Source organism: Camellia sinensis, unplaced genomic scaffold (assembly GCF_055761805.1).
Source record: "Camellia sinensis isolate YWXY unplaced genomic scaffold, ASM5576180v1 Unanchor10, whole genome shotgun sequence".
In the NCBI taxonomy this organism is placed as follows: domain Eukaryota; kingdom Viridiplantae; phylum Streptophyta; class Magnoliopsida; order Ericales; family Theaceae; genus Camellia; species Camellia sinensis.
The window spans coordinates 7,887,453-7,915,000 of NW_028128988.1; the positions used below are offsets into that span (position 1 = coordinate 7,887,453).

The window sequence follows — 27,548 nt, forward strand, 5'->3', positions numbered from 1 at the left end:
CATTGGTTTGGCTAGTTTGGAGAAATCTAGAATGAACCTCCGGTAATAACCTGCCAATCCTAAGAAACTGCGGATTTCTGACATGGTTTTTGGTTGTCTCCAATCTAATACTGCCTCCACCTTGATTGGATCCACCACAATCCCATTCTCTGATACTACATGCCCTAAAAATTTTACTTCATTCAACCAGAACTCACATTTGCTTGCCTTGGCATATAACCGATTATCCCTAAGAACTAGAAGGACAGTCCTTAAATGTTGCTCATGCTCTTCTTCAGACCTTGAATATACCAAGATGTCATCAATGAACACTACCACAAACTGATCGAGGTATGGTCTAAAGATCTTATTCATTAGGCTCATGAATACTGCCGGTGCATTGGTTAGTCCGAAGGGCATTACTACAAACTTATAGTGGCCATATCTAGTATGAAAGGCAGTTTTTGGTATGTCCTCCTCCTTGGCTCGTAGTTGATGGTAGCCCGACCTGAGATCGATCTTTGAGTAGCACCTTGAGCCTCTAAGTTGGTCAAAAAGGTCATCGATCCTTGGGAGTGGGTATTGGTTTTTAATCGTGACTCGATTGAGTTGACGGCAATCTATGCATAGCCTTAACGACCCATCCTTCTTTTTAACAAATAACACGGATGCTCCCCATGGCGAAGTACTTGGCCTAATGAATCCTCTCTCAAGCAATTCCTGTAGTTGTGTCTTCAATTCTCGTAATTCTGCTGGTGCCATATGATACGGGGCCATGGATATTGGGGTGGTTCCAGGTTGTAGCTCGATGCTCAAGTCTACTTCCCAGGTTGGTGGCAATCCCAGTAACTCCATAGGAAATACATCTGCATATTCACATACTATGTGCGGAAGTTCTAATTCACCTTGGCCCTCCTCATTCAAAATCAGACTTGCTATCCTACCCGAAATTTGATCGCACCATGCGTCCTATGTTTTGTTGAAGCCGTGGGGTCTTGTCTATCCCCCTTAAACTGGAAACGAGTTCCATCTTACGTGTGAGCTACCACTTTCCTCTAGTGACAGTTGATCACTGCTCGGTGGGCAGACAACCAGTCCATGCCCAAAATGATATCGAAGTCCGACATTTCCATGACACGAAGGTCGCACGTTAAGTGTGGGTTCGACATTCCTATCTTACAGTCCTTACAGATCAAACCTATCCGAACGCATCCTCCCATAGGTGACATTACATTTAAGGCAGTTTCTAAGGGTTCACATACAAGTTCTAATGACTTTGTGCAAGCAGAGGATATAAAGGTATGTGATGCACCATTATCAAATAAAACATGTACCCAAGAATTGTATAGTACTAAATTACCCTCAATTATAGATGGGTCTGCTTCTTCCTCTTGCAAGGCAAAGATTCTGCCGGTTGCCTGCTGGTTGCCACTGGTCTTGGTATTCTGAGTTCCCCCATTCATCTGGTGCTACAGCCCAGTTGATCCTGTCTTGTTCTTCCAAGGCTTTTGCCCACCTAATGCTTAGGCATTTGCTCCGGAACCTCCTCCTTGGTACCCAGATGGAGGGAGTTGGGGGCATTCGCTCTTTTTGTGCCCTAATTGTTGGCAATGAAAGCACTGGATTTGTCCCATTGGCCTTTGCTGATAGCCTCATCTCTGGATCTATTGTTGCGGTTGCTGTCGTTGCTGTTGTGGTTGTGGTCTGGAGTAGGGCTTTGGGGTCATGTTTCCTTTTTGGTTCCTCTGAGGTCGAATAAACGTCTGACTCCCTCTCCTCTTGTTCCAAGCCTTTCTAGCGTCGGTTACTTCCCTTTCAGACTTTAACGCCGTTTCCAGCACCTCAGCATATGAGGGGAGTCATTGCGGAAGAACTCTTCCCCTGACTGTAAGGTCCAACCCCCACTCGAACATTCTTGCCTTTTCTTCATCATTTGCTACAAATCTAGCGGCGTAACGGGATAGCTCTTCAAATTTTGCAGCATACTGGGTCATGGTAATGTTTTCTTGTTCCAGGTTTTGGAATTCCTTGACTCGCTCTCGACAGATTGTACTTGGGAAAAATTTATTTAGGAACAGTTCCCTGAATTGGTTCCATGATAGGCTCGCTACGTCATGAGTGTTCTTGATTAACTCCCACCAGTGGTCAACCTCATCATCAAGCTCGTATACTGCCAAAGCTATTCTATCAGCAGCCTCGGTTATGCCCATGGTGTCTAGCATTTTCTCTATCTGCCGAAGCCAGTTTTCAGCTACCTTTGGGTCCAGTACACCTGTGAACTTTGGGGGCCTCTGCTTTCGAAACTCAGAAAAGAGTTGAGTCCTCTCATACTACCGATTGTTCCTTACTTGCCCTAATTCCTCCAAAATTTGATGTCCTGGATTATTGGGGATGTCAGCCCCTGTGGGGACGGGTTCGTGTTGGTTTCTAGGGCGGTTCCGTGCATTGTTGCTAGTTCCAGTATAATCATTAGCGCACGTGTCCACCATTCTGTTCATGGCACGCGGTGAGTTGGTTTCCAGTTTTAGAGAATCTTACTACTAAGATTTGAAATGAAGGTTCAGTTTCCTTAGGGTGTACTAAAACAAGTAACAGTCAACAACATAGATCAACACATCATTCGTATATTATAATAGGCATCATTACAAAAGGGCTCCTAATCAGAGTTACATTCAAAGGCCATCAACGCATTACAAAGTTTAGGCTATCTTATTCTAAGGATCTCATCAGCGGATCTTACAAAAGTCTAGCTTTACTGTTTCTCGAATTAGTTCTCATTTCCCGACCAATCAGAGTCTTCTTCTGGGTCTTCATCAGCGGAGTCAGTGGCTTGGTCCGGAGAGTAGGGGGTGTATGTTGGTGAGGGGGAATTGTGTTCAGACGACATCTCTATAGGGTAGGCTGGGGTTGCTCCATGCTGTTCTGGTGGCTGCTCTATATTCATTGGTTGATTGTTGCTTGGCCCTTGATAACAAGATGCGTAGCTTTCAGCCTGAGTCGGTGGTCGGTGGTATGCTATGGTGGTTATAGTTCGGTGTATCAAAGAGTCCATCCTCTGATCATCTTGCTCCATTCGGACCGCCTTCTTCGCTGCTTGGCTCAAAAATTGTAGGCCGCACCGCACCAGGGACCTCTTCTGCTCCCTCGTATAGTGGGAGTACTCTGTTTCCATCTTACGTATCTCTGTTTTGATCATTTCCTCGGCGGCACTCACACAGTGTCGGCGACTAAAGTAAGGGCTGACAGACATGGCCATCCTTCTTTGCATACGGAAAGTACCCCACGAGTCGAGACTGATGCCGCATTTTGGTAGTCTCCCATTGACATCCTAAGGTGGAAATTTTTTTTTTTATTGTTAGTCGTCCTTAAATATAGTAGCGTGATAGATAAAATAAGATAAAGGGGTAAGGGCTTCTAGAGTTGCATATTGGGTTGCGTGGGTTAAGGGTTGAACCTAGGCTCTGATACCAAGTTGTAACGCCCCGATTCTACACTATTGGTTGTAGGCAAGGGAGAGTCACCGCTGAGTCCTATGGTCAATTTTGACAGATTCTAACAAGTATTGACACAAGGTCTCATAAGCATCAATAAGGTGTATACCTCTGATTATATTGAATATAAATACATAACCACCACAAATATCCTTAATTGCAAAAGCTTGCGCCATTACATTACATCCCAAAAAAATTAAAATTCAAATCTTCGTACGAGTCTTACAAAAATATTAAAAGAGAATTTTTTTAACTTTACTAAGATGGCCAAAGGTCTTTGAAGGTTTCAGGCTCGTCGTCTCCAGCTATATGTTCCTCTTCGGCACCTGGCATAACACGCCGTGAGTTTTGAATGCCCAGTAAACACACACACATCCCATCCTTTTTTCCCAAGTCCAATACACAATCACAAATATAACATCGAGTAGTAAAGCATGATACACAAATAAATAAGTAAATGGTTACTAGTTAGATGTTAGTAAACTAGAAATCTCCCAGAGAGATTTCGACCTCCCAACCACAAGAATCGGACGCGGATTATTCAGTATGCCCCCTCTTTTGCTGCTTTGTTGCAGAACTAACCTCATATGCCTACCAACGGTTATATACCGCGTAGCGCCAACCGCAGGGCCTCAAAAGAGACGGTAAGATAGGGCCTTGCCCAAATCCCTCCTCACACCAAACCACCTAGGGTCCGAATACAACCGCTCCGTTCAAGGGTTCCGAAAATTGCTTGTGCAAGACTTTGACTTCCAAATAGGGAACGCATCCCAAGAATCCATACATCACATTTTCTCATCTTCCATTGTTTCAAAGGACCGAAAACCCAATACCACCCCAGTAAAGTTTTCCGTTGAGTTACATGTTTAAAAATCAAGGTTTGACTAACTTAACAAGATCAAAATATCCACATAAGCATGCATCTTTAAGATGAAGGAGATAAAGAACATAACCAAAACACATATATTATCATGCCGAATTATGATCATAAGCTAATAAACATTTTCATGAACACAAGCGCTTAAAACATCCATGCTCAACAAAATTCTCAGATTCAATATCATATAAAGATTAGAATGAAAAGGCTATGTTAGAAATTTTTTTACCAGACTCGGCCTTCCTATGGTTCGTAGAGAATTTAATCTAGTTTCCAGAACATGTTTTGGAAATGGAATAGCTTTTCTAGATTTTAAGTTATTTAGAAAACACTTCAGTACTGTCCAGTTCGTCAACTGTTACGAGAATTTGATTTTCTAGCAAACCGCTCACTGTTTTTCCATGAAACGAATTTTAGTGGAAAACTAACTCCTTAAGGAAGATTTTGACATAAGATAGAGGTCCAGAATAATTTTATACATTTCTATAGAATTTTTGAAATTTGGCTGCGAAACAAATTCTAAGGCACTATACTCGAAATAAAAAGATTTTTGAGAAAAGGGATCCATTAAGGGAATTTTTTTTCTTTTGTGAGGAAACCATGATAACTAACATATATTAACCCAGAAAATTTGCTTGGATGTGTGCCTTTGGAAAGTTTGGGAGATTGGTATGAGTGGGATAGTTTTGTACCGAAATGAAGGAAACCTCAAGAGAGGGAAAATCATGGTTCGACTTTTATCATTCTCAACACAAGTAACTCATCAATAACACATCTGAAAATATTACTTAGAACCCTTAAGAACATGTATTTGAAAAAAGGAAAATGAAAGAGAAGGCTGTATTGTGGCTTACCTGCTAAGCTTTGAACAAGATGGCTCTCTTCTCCCTTCCTCTTCCTCTCAAGATTTCTCTCTTGTTCTCCTTCCTCTCCTTTAGTCGAATGTGTGTGTATGAGAGTGTTGCTAGTGTTTGCCATGCTAGGGAGTGGTGATATTTATAGGCAAATGTGGTGTAACATGGCATAGAAGCCCACTGGTTGGAATTGAAAGGTCAAGTTAGAATTTACTTGTCATTAAAGCCCACTAGTTGGAATTTGAATGAATCACTAGTTGGAAAATTGAATGGACACTAGTTGGAATTGAATGGACACTAGATGGAATTGAATGAATCACTAGTTGGAAAATTGAATGGTCAAGTTAGGATATTCTTGTTTCGATAAAAAAAAAATGCTAATCGACAAGATTCGAAATAATTCTAGTAACTGAGGGGCTTTAAGCAATAATTTAAACATTATTTTTTGTTTTTAGAACGAATACATTTTTCAGGGGCTTCACAGGGTGTGTGTGTGTGTGCATGTCTTCCAACCCCACTTCTTTCTTCCTTTTATTTAACCGCTTTCGATGGTTAGATTAGGGCACGTTTTGTTTAGCATACCTTATGCTTGCATGTTTGCACCATTCATTTGTCTTGCATGCACCGGGTTTGGCGCATCATTCAAACTGCATCGTATTTCAATACACTTCTTTGAATATGTGTATCAAATTGTCGTATTCATATGCCATCTTAGATAGCCGAGCCTATGTAGTTGCATTTTGCATGTGTTACATTAGGCATCTTGTATAGTTAGAATCATGCATATTTCTAACTAGCTTTTTGTTTTGGCTCGGAGTATACTATAAGTGTTTACGCTTTAGCATACTTGCATGAGTGCGAGTGTTGCCATGATAGCATGCTTGTCATGAGGCTATTTGCTTAAGTGTTTAACTGCATGAATGCCTGTGGATGATGGCTTTGTTGCTTGAATTGGAACAATTTGATAAATGCGAGTTTTAAGCCCATTTTGCGAAATGGAAAAATCATGTTCTTTTAAGCCCACTTGAGGGTGGCAAATCCGCGCTTTAGCCCACCGTGAGGGTGGCATTTTCAAACAATTTTTTGAAAACAAACATGAGTTGTTTTGTTCCAATTATTACGATTTTAGTCTATACTTGTATGCTGTGCGCATCACATAGTAAGTTAGCTAAATAATCGGAATAAGAACACATGTGTTTATAAAATAACATATCATGCTTAGTAGAGGCCGATCCTTTGATCGGGCAAGCGGGGGTGCTCATTTCAAGACCTTCCCCTCTCGTACCCAAGTTCCCGAGCCGAGGCAACTTTGGTGATGACGGACACAGGACCTTTGGCAGGGGTCAGGATTTCCTAAATTTTCCAAAAACAAAATATTTAGGTGGCAACTCTGTAATCTGGCAAAGCAGTCCATGTTTGGCGCTTTTTGATTCAAAATTGATTTTTCAAAACCAATCGCTAGATTTGGACTCTTTGGTGATTTATCAATCTTACATTGCACTTTGTGAGATTAGATTCAGAACCGTGATGGGAGTTCTAATTATAGGACGACCAATTCGCGCCCTCTTCGAAAGGGGGGGGCGCACGAAGAAAGTCGGGTCCACAGTAGGCATACGGTTGAGAAGGAAAGCAGCAGTAAGAACTGACTCACCCCAAAATAGAGCCAAAATGTAGATAGAGAGAAGGAGAGACCTAGCTATCTCATGGAGATGACAGTATTTATGTTCAGCTCGACCATGTTGGGCAGGTGTACAGTGCAAGAAGTTTGGTGAATGGTACTCAATTTGGCCAAATATTCACAGAATTCAATTTTAAAGTATTTCCCGTCCAAGTCAGACTGTAACAATTTAATAGTAGACCCAAACTGTGTAGTAACCATAGACTGGAAAGTACGGTATATTTGGTAGAAGTTAGCCTTATGAGTCATAAGATAAACCCAAGTGTAATGGGTGCAATCATCAACAAATGACACATAGTATGCAGAACACCCTTTGGAGAGAATAGGAGAAAGGCCCCAAACATCAGCATGAACTAAAGAAAATGGTGTATTAAATATAGAAGTATTTTTATGAAAAGGTAAGGCTGTCATTTTGGCAAGTTTACACCCTTGACATTCAGTAAGTGCACTAGGAAAAACTTTACTCAATATACCAGACTAAGCTAAAGACCATCAGTGATTGGCAGACAAATGACCTAATCTAGAATGCCACAAGTAGAAAGGACTAGATTGAGAATCTAACTAAAAAGAGGAAAAGGCAGTCAAAGAGAATGTCACTGGCAGATGCAAGCTCTCTACCACATAGAGGTCTCCTAAATCTACGGCTGGTCCTAATCTACTGCTTAGACATCTGATCCTGCACAGAACAAATAGAAAAAGAAAAGATAACATCAAAACTAGAGGCATCAAGCTGATTGATAGATAATAAACCGACAAATAACTGAGGAACATAAAGAACAGATGGAATGGAGACAATAGACATAGCAGACGGTAGGACAAACCCAACAGATATACCAGACCCATTAACAGTATTGACAGTAATAAAAAAGGGAGTAGGAGTAGAATTTTGAAATAAGGAGAGATGGGGAGTCATATGATGAGAGACACCAAAGTCAAAAAAGCCAAATAGACGTAGAAATACCTGAAAAAGACTCAAGCAAACCTGAATGAAGAGATGAAACAATGGAGGGAGACGAGGATGACTGAGAGGTAAACAGTGTATGTTGAAGCTGACTAATCTGAGCACTCAAGGAAGCCAAGTCAGGATCATGAGCTGGAGCAGATGCAGTAGAACCGGCAGGAGCCAGAAAATTACTTAGAGAAAAAGGCCACAACGGGGTCCGAGATTGCTGAGAAGGCGAGCTAGACATGCATCCCTTCTTGGGACAGTGATACTTCCAATGGCCCCTCTGATGGTAGAAGGCATACTCATCCGAAGCCAGAGACAGCATAATAATAACCAGAAAACTGAGGGGTTCAAGTGTAATAACATAAAATAGAGCAAAATAGCCAAACCAAAAGTTTAAGTCTAATAACTAGAAAATTGAGGGGTCAAACTGTAATAAACCAAGAATCACTTAACACGTTTAATGCTGGGAGAATCAGAAGTCGAGCTAGGCAGAGAACAGAGATTGACAAAGATCTCGATTGACACAGCCAGGGAGAGAGAACCAAAAGTCGAGGTAGAGCGACAAAGACCTTTCAGGTCAGATAGAGGTTCAAGAGAGAGAGAGAGGCCTTCGTGAACCTGACGAACCAGAAGAGGCAGAGGTTGAGAGAAACAGACCTTCACGTCAGAGAGAGAGAGAGATGAGAGTTGGCGACGACAAACGAAAGAGAACAACAAGCAGAAAGCAAAGTCCACTTCAACTTTTAGATTCAAGGTCAAAGTTGTGAAGCAAAACATATGTGAGTTAACGAGTCGTGACTTTGAGCACACCAGAATGAGTCGATCAAACTAGGGTTTTGAACCAAACTTGTGAACCAGAGAGAGAGATATTCGTGAAAATCATAGGCCTTTAAGGGTTTCGAACTAGACTCGCGACTTTTGAGATGGGTCGCGAGTTCAGAGATATAAACAAGGGTCACAATTCAGAGAGGAGCTCTGATACCATGTAAGATTCCTGAAAGCTTTTCTGTATATTCAATTGTATTAATTCAAAGATTACAACCAACCTATATAGCAATCCTAACCCTAATCTGAAATAGGAAATACAATTAATCTAATATTCACAATCAAATCTAAAATACATTTCCATAATTAACAATATCAATATATTCTCACACATTGTAGTAGATGATCATGGAAGAATCACCAAATATTTATTTTTGGTTTGAGAAAATGATGTTCACAAATTACAAGAGAATGAAGATTGTTCTCTCTTCATATTTCAAAGCATGTGATTTGTTCGATGTAGTTGAAGAAAAGCTAAGTAACAGGTTGCCTAAAAGAATTCAAGAGAAGAAATAGGAAAAAGAAATCAGAGTTCTAAAGAAGGTCGTACATTCAGAGGTATGGACGTCTATTGGAGATTCAAGAACACCACATCATGTTTGGAAGCTAATTGAGAGTATTGTCTCCAAACATGAAGGTAAATTGTTAGCCATTGAGTATTGGATACAACGCTTTGAAGAAAACGAGTTCAATAAAGAAGAGTGTGATGGAAAAACTCCAAAGAAGATTCCTTTGGGAAGGTAGTGAGGATAAAAGGGCATCCATCTTGCCAACTGGAAATCAGTTACAAATAGGAAAGAGTTTGGAGGTTTAGGCGTTCATTCACTTAAGCTAAAAAATTCCACTCTCCTTGTTAGTGGTGTTATGGTATAGAAAAGAATGCCCTTTGGCGAAAAGTAGTGGTTGAAAAATACGAAACAAGGCCTAGCAGTTGGCTACCATTTGATCTTCATGGATCACGAATTTCCAAAGTTTGGAGAAGCGTCCTTGAAGTGGGTAACAATGGTGATGTGTTCAATGAATTATTGACCAACAATATTGTGCTAAAATTAGTATTAGGTTGTGATATTCTTTTTTGGAGTGATCTATGGATTGGAGTTGAACCTCTATTGACTATTTTCCCTCGGCTTTTCTCTCTCTCCACTTAGAAAAATAAATCAATTGCAGAACTGTCCTCTTTCAACAGTATTGGTTTAGCTTGGAACATTCAATTTCGGCGACATCTGCGATCATGGGAACTTGTAAAGTTGTAGGAACTTATCTCCACTACTTCTTTAAGACCAAACCAAAGCGATTTTATTCAGTGGTCAATCGATAAATATGGGCATTTTACTGTCGAATCTATCATTTCTCACTACCATTATCTCAAATGGGAAAGCTTTATCAGTATGTGCTTAAGGAAATGTTTTGCTCCACCAAAGGTGAAAGTTTTCTATTGGTGCTATAAAGGTTGTATCACATCAAGAGATTTTCTCATTAGGAGATTCATTCTCCTGTTGTGAGGTGTCTTGTATTTGGTATACCCCCAGTCGGGGGGGCAGCCCCTCCGCAACGCACCGAAGGTGATATTTATGGATCTGTAATGTTAGTTTTGGCCCATTAGTTTTTTAACCTATAAATTGTATTAGTTTATATGTTTTAGGGTTAGAGAAAACAGAGAGAGTTGCGGAGTGATTTGTAATCCTTATAGTGGATTTTGATCGTTTTTCGGCTATGGACGTAGGCATCTCATCGAACTATGTATATCTTGTGTTTGTGTGTGTGATTGTTCTTCTCCTTGTTATTTATTGTGTGATTGAAACAATATCATTGCATAACACTCCCTATAGGGCCGATTTCTTTTGTGCTTTCTGTGGTTGCCACATTGAATCATAGGATCACATCAGTGTTGGTTATGATATTTTCGGGGTCCAAAGTGAATATTAAATATGGGGCTTTTCATACATATTTAAAAAAAAATGATGCTCACAAAAAATCTACTAAATTTTGTTTAAATATATAACAAAGTCTACAATAACAAAAATGACTAAAACATGAATTGGTGTACCAAAAAACTTAACAAAAAATAACAAAGTATCACTTGAACATCACACTTCCAGCATTTTTAACTGCAAAATTACCAAACAAGCTTTTATATTCCAACTTATCAACTAAATCTTTTTCAATAAAATTTTTCAACATTCGAATATACTGACCATCTTCGATTATTTATTTATTTATTCAATATACTGTCATGAAAGCTTTATTGGGAAAGATTTTGTATTACAAGTTTTTAAAAAGATTGCCAGGCAAGGCAACGAAATGTATATTATTAGGTTGGGCCTCAAATTATTTACACTAAGTTTTACAAGTTTTTATAATATACATTAGGAATGGTAGCATTGCTTTCAACTAGGTTAAGGGTTGAAAGCCAATGATTTCGGCCGAGCTCTGGAGCTAGGCGGAATTTGCCTTGAAAGGTGAATTGGATTTGACAGTGCTAAAGAGTGATCGAGGTCGACAACTCTGCCCATGATATCGAGCTAAGCAAGTCGGCCACGCTTTAAAGCCGAGCAAGGTTGGCTTGGGTGGGTTTACATAGCCTGACCGAGCTGGAAATGACTAGCTGGGCACCTTCGATCTAGACCGGCTGGAAATTGCGTGGTCTCGAAGAGCGGACAACATTACACCGTGCTATGAATAGCTCGGTAGGAATTGGCATATGGTCCAATCGGAGTGCAAAGAAAAGAACCCGTTGTTTGTATGTGTCAATACCATTTGTAGATTTAGTTAATGCTATTTGGCAATATTGATGCATACACGTGTAAGGCAAAAAAGGGATAGTATATCCACGCATCCAAGAAAGGACGAGCAAGGTAGTGCGCATTACAACCCTCATTTTTTCATAGTCATATTCTTGAAGATTTACATGATTTTGGTTTGCCAAGCTTACATGTTGTGAACTTTGAAAATTTGTCTAAGTATGGGAGCATGTCTTGTCTTGTGCTGCTGTGTTTTGTCTAAGTGTAAGATTCATGCTTTGTTCCTTGCATTGTGTGTTGAACCTAGGCCATCTATCTTTGCTACTTCACACCTAGGTCACACCTTTGAACCTCTTACATCTAGACCGTTGAGCGTTAACACCTAGGATCATCTTGGAACCATCTTGGTTGCTCTTTACCTTCACCCTTGCACCTTGGTCGAGGTGTGCGTCTTCTAGATCGAGATGTGTATCACCTAGGCATCCGGGATCTTTGATCCTTGAACCTTGCAACCTTGTTGTGCACCTTAGCCAACACCTAGCAATCTTGTTCCTTGACTTGTGCAACCTAGGCCGATGTGTGTCACACTAGGCCAAGTGCCACTTCTAACCGAGATCAGGAAGACCTCACTTATCCTTCACTTGTTCAAAGCCTATGATTTGATCCAGGATCCTTGCCTTGTCAGAGTGCCCATACCACCTTACTTTGACCTACTCTTATCCTTTCATTCTGGCACCTTTTTGAGGAGATTGATCAGATAATGCCATGTGTCCCAGTAGTGAGTATTAGTCAGTAGTAGTTGAGAAACCCATATCATTTGCCATATCTTTGTCTTGAAGAGAGAGAGAGAGAGAAAGAGAGAGAGAAGCTCCAGGAAGAAGAAGTTCTTGGGGGAAACTAGGCTTTCCAATCTTGATTTCATACCTTGAACCATTGGATTTGTGGTTTGAGGTTGGGTTCTTGATCAATTTCTGTTATTCTTTATAATAATCTGATCACATTGCATAATCTAGCATGATTCATGAGCCATGCATTGATTTAAAGTTTTGTTTTAAAAAAGAAAGATGATGTTCTTGTGTTCTCGAAAGAAAACCACGTTTTGATCCAAAAGTTTGTATCAAGTTCCATATTTTGTATTTGTTTTCTTGAAATCTTCAAGTATGGGTACCCAGGTCCATGTTTTTGAATTCATAACATGAAATTTCAGATTTTGAATAATATTCATGTTCTTCATGTTCATGTTCTTCAAGAGGAAACCCAGATTTTCAGACTTCATTTCCCTAAGTGTGGTCACTGAGACCCACTTTTGTCTAGACCTCACACCTAGGCCAAACATTGCATCTCACCTTAGCTTACCTTGCATGATCACTTGCACCTTAGCCTACCTTGCATGCACACCTAGGTTGACCACTGCACACCTAGGCCGACCACGATACACCTTTTCAGACACTTTGTAACATCTCGGCTAGGTAGACCACACCTCAGCCCAGACCTCCTGAGTTCACCCAACTAGGCCATTTTGGCCCAGCTCATCTCTGTGCATCCATTCCGAGACCTGGCTTGTACCCAGCATGCTTTTCCAAGAAGAAAAATTTTGATTTAACTGCTAGCACATGTTTTGCTTTGTTTTGACTTGGTTTTGGAAAGAAATGTCGAGATCTATTTTACTCATTTGAAGCTTGTTTTGAGAGTGCATTGCATAACCATCTTTGAGCGTCTCTTTTTATTTTCTTAAAATGCATTCAATGAATTTTGCCATGTACTTGTAGGTCTTGGATCTTTGCCTTGATCCCTTTGATTTTGTTACAAGCTATGATATGTATTGTTTTGATAATATATCGGATATCATTCATTCAAACATTTACTACTTATATCATTCACTAAGTTTTAAGCTCATCCCCCTCCCTTATATATATGTATGTGATGATCAAGAAGCGATGTGGCCTAAGCTTTATTTGGAAGATGTTTTGGTTTATGTTTTGTATCATCTTAAAGATTATGCTTCTTAGCTTTGTAGATCATTTGCCTTGTATGTTTGGGCTTGAAAAGCCTTTTGATCAAGATGTAATACTAAGTTCATTTTATTTTGTATTCAAGTTGTAAAACCATGTTAATATGTATGTCATTTTATTTAATCTATGCACAACTCTTATGGACTAATTAGATTTAAATTTATTGCTTCCGCACATGCATGCCCCATATGTATACCCTATTTGTGTGAATCTTTGTAAGTTGGCCTTCAGTAATCTTAGATTACTGGCCATCACGGCATCATTCTATTAGGGGCAGAATGGAGTCGTGACAGTGCGCGCATAAACTATATAAGCCCTGCGGCGCCTCCATGCAAAAGGTCTACAATCTTTCCTCACTCAGAGCTATCCTTGATTTAATCTTTCTTCTCTCTCTAAGAGTGCTAACTTGACTGTTGGAGGGGTTTTTTGGCAACACACCCGCCGAATAGCTCACCGTCGTTGTGATTTCAAGTTTTACAACATCGTTTGGAGCGACACATAACTTCAAATGCAAGGAGTATTGAAGTAAAGAATATTTACTCACCGTACACTTGGCAAGGTTGTCTAGTTAACCTTGAATGGAACTTATTACTATTGATCACTAGTTTGATCAGTGAAGGAAAACCCCGTAAGTGTTTTTTTTATTATTTTTTATGGGTAAATTACACTGACACCCTCGAGATTTTTATTTAATACAGATTCTCTCATCACATTTGAAAAATTACATTTTTCTTCCTGAGATTTATAATCTCATTACAAATTGCCTCTTGGATTGCTCATATCATGTCCTAAAATTTTCTAAATGACCATTTTGTCCTTTTTTCAACCATTTCTTCTTCCTATCATCATGACTACATTCTACATCTTTTCATTATTAAATTCTACTTGAACATATTTTTATTGAGTAATGACATACAAATATAAATTTTATATAAAATTTTCAAATACAATGATATAACTTAATGGTCACCTTTCACTTTAAAACAAAACACCCATAAAAATTATTCAGTATGTTTGGTTTTCGTTTTCTGAATTTAGGTTTCTAAAAATTGAGTTTTTTGTTTTTCATATTTTTTTTTGTTTTTAGTGAATATTTTTAAAATTTTAAGCAATTTTTTTACTTTTTTAGGTGCACCTTACTCAGATATATCTAAATAGTAAAATATTTGTGAAAAAATATTTTAAAAATTAATAAATACACAAAAATATGAAAAATATACTTAATTTTGTATTTTTTTTATATTTTTGGTATTTAGTGAATTTTTTAAAGATTTCTTTCACAAATGTTATACTTTTTAAGTGTATTTATATTAGGTGTATCTAAAAATTTTTAAAAAAAAATTCTTAAAATTTAACCAAAAAAATTCAGTGAAAACAAAAAATACGAAAAACAAAAAAGTAAAATTTTCTTGAAAGTGAATTCTTTTCTGAAAATTGAAAGTAAATAGGGTGATTTATATTTACAACAATATCACTATCACAACAGTTTTATGATATTTTTTGTATAAATATTTGTATATGACTATAATTTGTCACCTTTATTTCCACAATCATTTTTTTTCTTATCTATTTACCCACATTTATTACAGTGTTACCAAACACCGTCATTCACGTAAAATCTAACCAACTACCCAATCAAACTTGAAAGCACAAAAATATAATGCATATATATACGTTTATACAAAAATAACATCAACATAAATGTATTCCACACCTTTACGGAGTTTTCAGAAATAATTTTCTAAGCTTTTGCTTTATATTTTTTTATTTTAAAAATATTTTAATTAATTTGTTTTTACTTTTTAGATCAATTTAATCTAGATATATTTAAAAAGTATAAAATTTGTACAAAAAACTTTTTAAAAAATCATTGAATACAACAAAAATAAGATAATGTACTGAATTTTTATATTTTTATATTTTTTGTATTTGGTGAATTTAAAAAAAAAATCACAAAATATTATACTTCTTAAGTATATCTAAATTAGGTGTATCTAAAAAATAAAAAATTATTTAAAATATTAAAAAAATCAGTAGAAATAATAAAACACGAAAAATAAAAATAAAAAAACTCAAATTTTTGTGTGAGTTAAATTAAAAAAAAATGATTGTTATTTCCCTTGAAATGACATGAACAAAATATCTATATTATTTTATTATTTAATATGTATAAAGGTTAAGGAATAAATATGTCATTTTAATCAAACATGGAATAAGTGTAATTTTTTAAATGTGAAGGAGAATCTATATTAAAAAGAAACATTAGGGGGTGTTAACCTTTTTTTTTTATTAGACATTTGATCAACCTAAAGTTTTGCAAAGTTCAAGACATGTTAAGGTTGGATTGATTTCAAGTAGCAGACAGTTTCTGCAGCCATGAACTTCCATGATCTACAAGTAATACTATAGAAATGTTCTCAAGTTTATTTGTTAGCACCAATCTTCTGATCATTGTGTATGTAGTAGTAATACCTGCCAATTCTATTTAAATATATCAATTTTTCCATTTCCCTCATAGTTTTCCTTTTCTCCATAATTTTCACCTCTTGCATTCCACTGTGATTGAAAATCTTGCATCACTTGGGTTGTGTTTGGATCTTGGGTTTGGGAAAAAATTTATAAAGGGAAATATATATGTTCACAAATCGCTTCTAAATCCTAGATCCAAGCATAGACTTGGCGGTGGCTACCAAATGGGGTTTCATAATATGTACATTGTCCTTTCCTTCACATTAAGTTATTTAACTTGTTAGATTACTAATTGTCCAAAACAGTTATGCTGTGTTTGGTTGGGAAATTTGGGGAGGGATTTGAAAAGGAAAAGGGAAAAGATGTGTAAACTAGGAAATGAAACACAACGTTAGTTGTTAGGAAATGAAACCAACAATGCATATTATCAAGCCCCCTCATCTGTGACTTGTCCTGCATTTGAAAAGGGCAAACAATTTTGTTCAGTTTTTGAATTATGATTTGAGTTTTGAGTTATATTTTGAAGATTAGTTTTTGAAATCAGTTTTGATAAGAGAAAACTTGTTTGGTTTTGAGTTTTGAATTGTATTTTGAAATTGTTTTGGGTTTATTTTTAAAATATTTAAAATATTTCTTATTTTTATTTTTTTAGGGTAAATATTTTTTATTGTAAATATTTATTTATTTATTTTTAATATGAGTTGTACTTACTACATTTGTGTGCTGTATTTTTTTAAAAATTTAAAAATTTTGTTATTTTTATTTTAAATATATAAATTTTATTTAAATATTTTTTATTTTAAATATTTTATTTTATTTTGTAAATTTTTTAGATATTTTAATTTTTTTAATATTTTAAATATTTTTTAAAAAATTTATTTATCAAATATTTAATTTTTTAAATTTCAAAAATTTTTAGATCGCCCATATATATCTAAATCATAACAAATTATTTGGCCAATACTTAAAAAAATAATAAAATATTTTTTTCAAAAAAATAGAAAAAACAAAAAAATATTTTTCTTCAAAAATTAAAAAATATATATATTTTCTGAAAAAATAATTTTTCAAAAAATTAAAAAAGAAAAAATAATTTTAAAGAACAAAATAAAAAAAAATTGATTTTTTAAAAAAAAAAATAAATAAAGTTTTGAAAACTTTGTTCAGTTATGAGTTTTGCAATTTTTTTATTGGAATCATTATTTCACAATGAAACCAAACGCTGCCTAAGTGATGGGGTGCACAAATCTGGGCAGATTGAAACGCACAATATCAAAAATAACGGGGGTGACAAGACTTGAACTCCGTATCTACTAGAACCCGAGCTCTGATAACATGTTAGATAAGCAATTGTCCAAAAATTTTGGACTGTGTTTGGATAATAGATTTAGCTAGGGGTTTGGAAAAGGAAATAAACAAATATTTCTCTCGCCTTTTTTCTTTTTCTTTTCAAATCTCTACCTAAATTTATGATCTAAATGTAGCCTTAAGCTGTTAAATATAGAAAATGAGTCAATAATGTTTATCAAGCTAACATAATCCTTCTCCTCAAAGATCATGTTACATGGACCGAGGTTAATAGATACTGATCAGGGTTCATGGGCATGGCTTTCCAGCAACAAAATTACTGACCTAGAAAATGTTATCACAAGTCATTTGAGACTCTGAATCTTCACTAAGGTAATGGCATTAGTCGCTGCCCAAAGTAATATAAGCACTTGACCTGAATGGAGCGGTATAGCCATTTCAATCCAAATACTATTAACAGCTAATAATACACGCATGCAAACTCACCTGTAGGATTAATTAATTCTGAGCCTGAAGCTCTAAAAAAAAAAAAAAAAAAAAAAAAAAAAAAAAAAAAATGATGAGTTTGGTTTGCTTACTACTTCATTAGTTGATATAGATAACACCAGCTAGCCTTCTAAATTTTGGCTTTCGTCTTCCACCACTACATTGAGCTTTACTTCACATATTCTTTCATCTATATCTTATTTTGCCAGCCAACTCTGCAAGATTGTTGTCATCCTTGCTTCTTTTTCCAAGCCATTAATCGGGTTCTACAAAATGGCCGATGCTCCCGTGCTTTTAATAGGGTTCCGGATAGGTAGCAGGTAGTCATCCTTACCTTACCCCACATTTTTTTCCGGAAGAGATTGATTCCTGTGATTCAAACTTGTGCTACAGTACTAAAAAGGATGAGCACTTGGCATCATGGCAGGTCATGACTTCTTCTCCAAACCAATAATGATTAATTAAACTCAATTTTGGAGTACAATTTTCTAAATTATGGGCATTCACAATATGTGTGCCAAAATGATGAATAAGCCCCAGATTCCCCACCCCATTGCTTTCCAGGACCTTGATCTATGTGTACGCGCTATAATGATGATGCCAAGTCAAGAGTGCAATATTCTTGTCAATGTTAGTCACACGCATATTAAAGCTAAGGGGAAATTACACTCGCCAACCCTGAGGTTTTGAGAAAAACAAGTTTAGCGTAATTACACTAACCTCCCTTTTAGTTAAGGCTAAAGAGACTAGAAATAATATAGATGGTTTTTAGACATAGGGATAAACATGAGTAAAATATGCATTTCAGTGTAAAATAAGATGACAATATCATTTTTTCATCCATTTAACTCTTGAATTATTGATGGAAAAGGGGGCCAAGTGTTATGTAAATTTAAACTTTAAGGAAGCTCAGTGTAATTATGTCAATCTTTTGGGGCTCGATGTATTTTCTCCAAACCTTAAGGGAAGGTAGTGTGATTTACCATAAATCTAATCATACATGCTTGCAGTGCAACTGCAATTTGGTTTGAGAGATTGTTATGAAGTAATTTCTTGCATGAAAACTGAAGGTTTCTAAGTTTGTATCAACTCCAAAACTTTCTTTACATTCAAGCATGATTCTATAGAGGCTTCTTCTGACATTTTCAAGGATATACATGTGATACATCCATACGATTTACGAATCGTTGAAGTCTAAAATTCTTTACTTCTGCAAGAAAAAATATATAAGAAACTGTCATTTAAAGAGCATTACAGATTACTGTGAAGAAGAAAAAGGAAAAAAGTTTGGATTTTCCATCCTATGGTCTTCTAATGCACAAACATGTGCCATGGCTTATGATCTATCATCTGTCAGCTCTTAGAGAGGTTCATGGTACGCAGCAACACAGATGCCAAACCTACTCACTGATATTGCAGTATGCAATATTTATCATTCTTGTGCTATCATACCTGTCGTGCTTGTAACCTTAATATCTGGTGAAGAACCAAAGCTGAACATGGATAATGAGTCCAATAGCATGATTCAGGTATTGAATGAATTAATATGTTTCATTTTCTCATAGAAATCTGTTTCAAACATGGATAAAATGAACCATGAGATAAAGGCCAACAGTTTAGTTTTTTTTTTTTTTCTTGATACATTTGCAAATTTTCTGGAAGACGAGTTTTTTGAACTAGTACAAGATCATATCAAATATTATCACTAAGCAAATATTAGTTTGGTTGGCTGTTGCAGCAGCATGCCACTATTTAACACCATTCTTAAACTTAGCACAAACAAGAAATTCACTAATTCATAAAGGTGAGCATCTCATATCGATGGTTTCCATATCTAGAATGAGTATTATAGAAATCATCATGTGTATAAATTTTTATATTCTATTGCATGATTAGATGAGGAAAGATGTATTGCCTTATGTCCAATATGACTCTCTTCGAAAATTTAAACAGTCATAATAGTGCTTTCCGCTTGTTCTTCAGTATGCGATTATAAACAGTGAGACAAACTTTAAAATTGAGCTTGATTTAGTTTATTCCAAAGGAATCTTGTGATAAATGCTTAAATTATATATAGTTCATGAGAAGTTGATGGGTAACACAGTACAATTGCAAAACACAGAGTCACAATGACACAAATAAGAAACAATATTCAGCTCATCATCACTCCATTAATTTCCACAAAAGAAAAAATTAAATATATGGAAACACATGTTACACAACCCTATATGAACTATGAAGACACAACTCCAGTCATGCAGTTTTTATGTACAAGTGTAAAATCTATACACGCTATACATTTCAAAAAAAAAAATGCCGAATCAAGTCAGAATCTATTTCACTCTTCAAGCCAATCCTAGTATAAAACCAACAAAACACTTACACAATCATTCACACGACAGATCCCTTAAATTAGCTTTGACAAATAGCAGCATTAGAGGCAAATGACATGTTGAGAATAGTGATGGTTGTCTGAGCTGATACTGTTTAATAGCTCCAGGTCAGAGCCAAAAGTGCAGCATTGCCTGTCCATGATAACCAGTACATCATTAAACTTCAAATACCAAAAAAAAAGAAAAAAACCCCTAATCATAAAGAATTTGATTTCTAATGCCATCCTAAAGGTTGTTAAAATAGGGATCTAAGGAATGTTAGAAAGGGCCCGTGGATTGGATCGAGAATCGTAAGATTTTACTTTCAATATAAAATCAAATAAAAAATTATCAATAATGATAATATATGCTAAATAATTTAAAAATTATTAAAGAAAAATAATAAATTTAGTATATTTTATGTTAACATAAATTGTTTTATAGTATTTAATAGTAATATTTATCAATAAAAATTTGATATAAAACTTACAAGACATATATATACATAATAAGAAAAAAATGTTAGTAGTGCTGGGATCACAATAGAATTGGGTTTTTGTGATTGATGGTAGTCACTCTATGAAACCAAAACCAAACCAAACCAAACCAAACCAAGCCTTGCCTTAAGTTCCATCAAATGGGGTCGGCTACATGAATCATTCTTCTCCACTCAACTCCATCAAAGGCTATTTGGTTAGTCAAATTAAGGAGATTCATACCTCTATTTGCTACACTAGTCCACGTCATTTTAGGTCTGATTCTTCCCCTAACACTTTCCTCTACCATTATTATATCGCATCTGTTCATTACTGCTTCTATTTGTCTCCATTATATATGACCAAACCATCTTCATCTACTGTCTCTCAACTCATCTTCTATCGGTTTCTAACTGTGTCTTTTCTAGTCTTACCACACATCTACTTAAGTATCCTCATCTTAGCAACACCCATCTTATCTACATGTTGTTTCTTAGTTGCCCAACATTCTGTCCCATACAATTTCGTTGGTGTAATAGCCGTTGTATAGAACTTTCTTTTTAATCTAGTAAGCACTAGTTTAAAGTTGTAGAATCGTATGATCCTGATACGGATCGGAATTCTCATATCCATCTTAAATCATATTTTTATAAATCCCCACACAAAGATACAGGCCTCAACAACATGATTTGAATTGATGAATGTAAAAAGAGAAACTAGTCGCAAGAGAGGATACCTCAGTGATAGAAAGTAGGGGAAACTCATATGGTGGATAGGACTTTTTAGGATTCAAACTTCTTATCTCGGACTCTATTGAATTAAGTTGCTGCTGTATCTCCTTCAACAACTTCAATTCTTCTTCCCCTCTGTCATTTGTTTCTTGTCTAGCATCGTGCCTCTCAACCTCAATTATCTCCGGCCTATTAAGTTGTCGAAATTTAGAATGAGATCCCCCAACACCAGTTCCGGGGTGAGGAGGAGGAAGCGCCAAGTGGCAGTCAGCAGCAACCCAATCGCTTGGTCTACACGAACTCGTTTTTTGTTGTGTGGATGACAACATTTTCTTCACCCAATCAGTTTGATCTTTCACATACGACTTAACAGTCTCAGGTGATACAGAAACTGGCTTTGCAAACCCCTCATTACCTTCCAAGATCAAAGCTTTTTCATTCTCATGAGTCTGTGGGACTTCAAAGACATCAAGAACGTTCGAGGAACAAGAGGGATTGGCAATGGCTTCATTTCCTAACAAGTTTTCTTGACGTTTAACTTGACCATATTTGGTCATTATGGAGCCCAAGCTCGAATGTGAAACTAATGAACCAGACCTTGGTCCGCTCCTCAAGTTTGTAGATTTATCTCCTGTGAAATCAGCTATCTCCCTCACTCGTTCATCTAACTTTCGAATTTGTTCCCAATACGAATTAATGTCTCCAACCCCAGAATTCTCCAACTTTTTTTCCATAGCTGAGCTCTGAGCACTGACTTCATAGTTCATATTTTCCTCTACTACCTTTGCGATGATATCTGGACTTGGAGATCTTTCTTTTTCCCCACTACCCTTCTTTTGATATGAGATTTTGAATTGAATTGAAGGCATAGAATTTCTTCTCAAACTGTTCTGAGCTTCCCCAACTAAGTTTTCGTTTCTTTGAAGCAGATTCTCAGGAAATTTTGTTTCACAAACACCAATATCGCTACATCCCAAGCTTAATAGTTTGTACTTGTAAGCCTGAACTTGGTATTCAAGAGAAGCAATCTCCATTTCTTTCTGATATATTAGATCTTCGAAAATTGCTAGAGCTTCCTCCGCGTGACACATCTTTTCCTCTGCCAATCTCTTGTATTGATTCGCTTCCATCTTCATTGCGGCCTTTTCGCCCTGCAAGCGCAAAATCATTGATAGAGCTTCGCTAGCGGCTGTGGAAGAGGCTTCTCTTTCCACATCTAACTCGTTGTAAAGCTTCTGCAGAAGGTGTTGCTGGTCACAAAGCGCTGCTTTTAGAGTTCGGACCTCATTTTCTGCCATTCCCACACTAATACTATTTTCTGCCATTGCTCATCAGTTGGTAGTTGAAAACAAGAGTAATTCAGAACAACTACATAAAAAAACACAACAAAATCATCATCAGAGTCTCAAAAGGTCTCAAATTCTCAGAAAATAAAATGAAAAAATGATTTCAAGCTGTTTATGAAGATGCGATAGACATTGATGTTCTGTGTGTTAATTTGACTGGCAATAATTGGTGGCGGTGTTTTACCCACATCAAATGATTAAGAAAATCAAGATTTTCAGATTGAAAATCACATTTGCCCACTTCACATATCAAGAAATTTGAAATCTATGAACAGCAATTTTCTCTAACAACAAATTGAAAACACATTGAGAGCAATCAAAAAAATTAAGATAACCAGTATGAGCAAAATATTAGTAACCAATGATTGCTAATTCATTCAATAACCTAGCCTCTATGCAAAATCTGTAAGGCCTAGAAACTATGCAAAAAATAAATAAAAACAGAAAGAGGACTAAAATCTTACCTTAGAAGATAGAAAGAGGACTAAAATCTTACCTTAGAAGATATAAACTCTTCCACAGATCATGACCCAATTGAAACAATAGTCAAAGTGGAGAGAATAAATCTTTTCCAGCAGAATAATCCTCAAGATCCATACTTTTGCAGATCAAAAAAACTAGTGGTGACTCCAAATACCCAGATGAAGAATATAAACTCAAGGAAGATTAAAGTGGAATTTGACAAAAAAAAAAAATAGATACCCAGATCAGAATTTTCAGAGAAAGAAAGAGAGAGGAGAGAAAGAGAAAGCACCTTTCTTTTGGGTATCCTTAAACAGTGTAAAGGTTACAAAAAAATCAAAATCGTGGAGTATGTGTTTGTAACGGTATGTTGCTTTGTCTTTTTACCAAAGGAAAGGACGAGAATTGCGTTTGGAGGGAGATGTGAGAAAATGGATCCGTATTGCTAGGAAATGATTTTGCCAAGTTAGCTTCTTTTGAGTTTTGACCTCTTTTTTACTCATCAAATGGAGTTTGTTGTTTGACTTTTTGAGTCTTGGTGTATTTTAAGGAGAAAATGTTGAAAAGATAATTACAAAGGAGGGAATTTATTTATTTATAAATATTAATGATTAAAATTATAAATCTTTCATGAATGTGTAGTCAAATTTAGTTTAGTTTTTACAAATTTATTTTAGAATTTTTTATTTGGAAAACTGAAAACTAATTTGGTGAAAGAAATAAAAAAAAATCAAAAATACTGATCATTGTTACATAATTTTATCTTTTGAGATATCAGAAATAATTTTAAAAATTTTTAAAATATTTTTTTAATATTCATTTATATGAAATTAGTTTTCATGTTTCAGAAAATTTTCTGAAATTTTTTTTTCCCAAAAACAAACCAACAAGGTAGGCCATTATTTTTTGGGGGGAAATATCAAATCGGTAATATTTTCAAAAAAAATTACAAATTAATTATAAACTTTATTAATATTAACAATTAAAATAATAAAATTTTCTATGTATAGTTATTTTTATAAAGTTACACGGGTGTAATTGCCTCTTCTTTTTTTTTTTTCTACATTCCACTAAGTTGTAATTATCCATGATTTAACGGCTAGTAAAACGTAACCCTCTTGCTAAAATAAATCATCTTCTAATTTAGGCCATGTTAGTTTTATAAGTAAATTACGCTTTGCTGTCTTTATGTATGGTTTTTTTTTTTACTTTAGCTCTTCAAATTTATTTTTTCTCACTTAGTTCTTCATGTTTTAAATTTTTTCTAATTTAATCCAAAAGCTAACTTGTGTCTAAAATTAGACAAAAAAAGGCACATTAACAATTAGGTGACATAAAATTTTTATTACATATAACTTATACCTCCTATACAAATCCAAATTCTAATATAATAACATATTTTTATGTTATATACAGTTCATATGGTATTTTCTGTCTAATTTTGGATACAAGTTAACTTTTGGAATAAATTGGAAAAAAATTGAGATAAAAAGGGCCAAAGTGACAAATAACAAATTTGAAGGACTAAAGTGAAAAAATAACCAAATATAATGGGGCAAAGTGTAATTTATCCTTGTCTTAAAAGGTTTATTTTAGGTCCTTTTAATTAGAAGAATCTAAAAAATAATTTTTTTTATTGAAAAAATCCATTTTTTTTAATCTTCAATGGAATTTTTTTTTTAAATAAAGTTTTAGGATCTTTTAATTTAGTAGGGCTTAAAAATTGAAAGTGTATTTTAGATTTTTTTTTAAAAAAAAATTAACTAAAAAATTAATTAATTAATTAAAAAGTTGCTAAAATTATTTATCAAACCAACCTTAGAAATGATGTATAGAACCAAACAAAAATGAAAAATTTACAATTCATATATAGATTTTCGTGACTAATTATGACTAATCACTAAAAAAAAAAAAAAAAAAAAGGCATTTTTACATAGTATGTACGTTATTTTTATTTTATTATTATTATTTGGGGGGGGGGGGGGGGCGGTGGGGGAACTAATTGGAGCAAACCCTCAAAATAAAAAATTAAAAAAAGGTTCAATTGACACATATACTTAGGGGTGCAACTCGGGCGGGTTCGGTCGGGTTGGGGGTCTGCCCAAGCCCGATCCGAATTGTATTTGGCACTGCCCAAGCCCGCCCAAGCCCTACCATGAACCCGAACATTGTTGCCCAAGCCCGGGCCAAGCTTTGTATTTTGAACTCGGGTTGCCCGAATTGCCCGAGTTCAGAAACCTGTAAGTAGATCTAAGGGTAGACATAAAAGATGCTAATCTAATGGTAGAAAACTAACCAAAAAAAAATAAAAAATAAAAATTAAGACTAACTCTTTTACTTAATAGAAGACTAACCAAAAAAAAAATTAAAATTAAAATTAAAACTAACTCTTTTACTTAATTTATATATATTACATAATTTATTAAATTATATATATATTATATATTATATATTATATAATTTATATAATATATTAAATTGAATTCGGGTTCGGGTTGCTCGGGTTGGCCATCGGTTCTGCCCAAGCCCGACCCGAATTGCAATTCGGGCATCAAAAATCTGCCCAAGCTCGTCCAGATTACAAGATATAGTTGCCCAAGCCCTAAAAAAACTCGGGCTGGGCTCGGGTTGCTCGGGTTAAGCCCGCCCGAATTGCACCCCTACATATACTGCACTTAAAGTATCCTTATCAAACTAATTAAAATTTTGTTATATTTTAATTTAAAAATAACTTTTACTATTTTAGGTATACATTTTAAATATACTCTGCAACAAGCTCACTAACTTTTTTGCCTTGCTTTTTAAACATTATTTTTTATTAGTAATTTTAATTTTAATTTTTTTTCATATACACTAGACAACTAATTCCAAAATATCTAAAATAATATTTTTTAATGTTAGATTAGGATTTTTTTTTTTTTTTTCTTTTTATCTGGCATAATGGGACAACCCTCTCATTTCGCTCTCGCCGCATTATTGGACTAAAGAGCTACATTTCCTAAGCTAAATCTACAAAAACTAAAATACCTAAAATAACTAACTTAATAAATAGTTTGAAGAAGTTGAAATTTAATAATTTACTCACTATTTTTACTAAAAAATAAAAATACGAGTATTTTTTTCCTTGTTTTTAACCATTAAAATCATTTTAGATGAGAAAAACCATTTTTTAAGATTGTTTTGCAAATTGATTTTTTTTTAATAATTTTTTGACTTTTTATGAAAAAACATACAAAAGGTAAAGAGAATAATTATTATTATTATTATTTTTTTTTTTGTAATAACTTTTTGATTAAAACTTCATGTTGCCAAAATAAAGCTTAATTGGACCAATTAAAAACTTGTGATGACAATTTTTTTTTTTTTTGGTCTAATTTTATCATCATTAAAGTTAAGATAAACACTACCATGCAATTGACCTTATGACTTTTTCATTTGAAAGGCAATCATATGTGAGACACATCTTACCATATTATAAATAATTTTCCAACAAGTGTCATTTCATCAACCCATGAAACCAATTTTTAATTTTTTTTCCCCCTTTTTTAACACCGTGGAATTTTCTCCCATATAAGTGGGCTATATTTTAACATTATAACTCAAATTTTAAATCCTTAAAAAATATTTTACTTTTATCTTTTTTTAAATAAAAATTTCATATTAATTAAATGAGTACTAAAAAATATATTTTTTAAAATTTGTTACTTTTATTTAACTTTTTAATATCGTATTTATTTTTTTATTATATTTTTAACTTTAAATAGGGCCTATGGGTCAATTTTTTAATTTTTATTAAAAAGAAAGAAAAAAGAAAAAGGTCTTCCAAAGTTAGGGATGGTTTAAGATGTTCTCAATAAATATATTTTTTAACTTTTTATAAATAAAAAAAATATGTAGAAAAGTAGAAAAAATTAATAGAAGAATAGAAAGAAAATATTGATAGATGTTGATTAATATAATCTAAATAAATATAAATATATAAAAAAATATATATATTTTGAATGCATACCAAACACTACTTAATTAATTGGCACTGATTAGCCATCATAACACGTGGGGCATAATATCAATTTAAAGTTGTAAACCGGTTTTCACGAGGCTTTTTAAACAAGGAAGTTTAAAAAGTCGTTATGGGCCGTTCCAACGGCTACATGGTTTGCTGTGTATGGGTCCTGCTATGGCCGACCATTCCCACCTAACCCTAATAAATGCGTTCGTGGATAATGATGTTAGACCCGAATCCGGAGACTAGTGGTATAAAAAGCGACAAATTATTCATTATTTTATGACTGAGCAAATTTAGCTAGTCTTATTGATTGAACTAGCGAGATTTATTATTTGTTTACTACATTTGAGAAGATAATTGGATATTTATTTAAATATGAATAAAGCGAAACAATACTTCTGAAGTAATGAATAATTTCTCGTAAAAAACATCCGACATATTAGGCTCTCGGCCTGATCCAAACTATTTGTGTAGAATCGGACCCAA

General features: G+C 34.9%; 1 protein-coding gene across 2 annotated transcripts; it reads right to left on the minus strand.

Annotated features, from left to right (window-relative positions):
• Nucleotides 1-19,811: 19,811 nt before the first annotated feature.
• LOC145814453 (uncharacterized) lies at nt 19,812-23,504 on the minus strand. 2 transcript variants are annotated; one of them, XM_082911266.1, is made up of 3 exons: nt 23,059-23,504; nt 21,254-22,616; nt 19,812-20,194 (listed from the first exon to the last, which is right to left on the minus strand). In XM_082911266.1, exons 2-3 carry the CDS (start codon nt 22,571-22,573, stop codon nt 20,171-20,173), a joined length of 1,344 nt encoding a protein of 447 aa, XP_082767392.1. In that variant the 5' UTR covers nt 22,574-22,616; nt 23,059-23,504; the 3' UTR covers nt 19,812-20,170. The 2 variants fall into 2 exon arrangements, with proteins under 2 accessions (XP_082767392.1, XP_082767391.1); XM_082911265.1 differs by having other exon boundaries at nt 23,091-23,503.
• Between the last annotated feature and the right edge of the window lie 4,044 nt (nt 23,505-27,548).

Coding starts and splice junctions, on each gene's coding strand:
- LOC145814453 (XM_082911266.1), bottom strand. CDS start 22,573: ATGGCAGAAAATAGTATTAGTGTGGGAATGGCAGAAAATGAGGTCCGA. Junction 20,195..21,253: donor CCCTACTTTCTATCACTGAG/GTATCCTCTCTT, acceptor TATCATGGACAG/GCAATGCTGCACTTTTGGCT.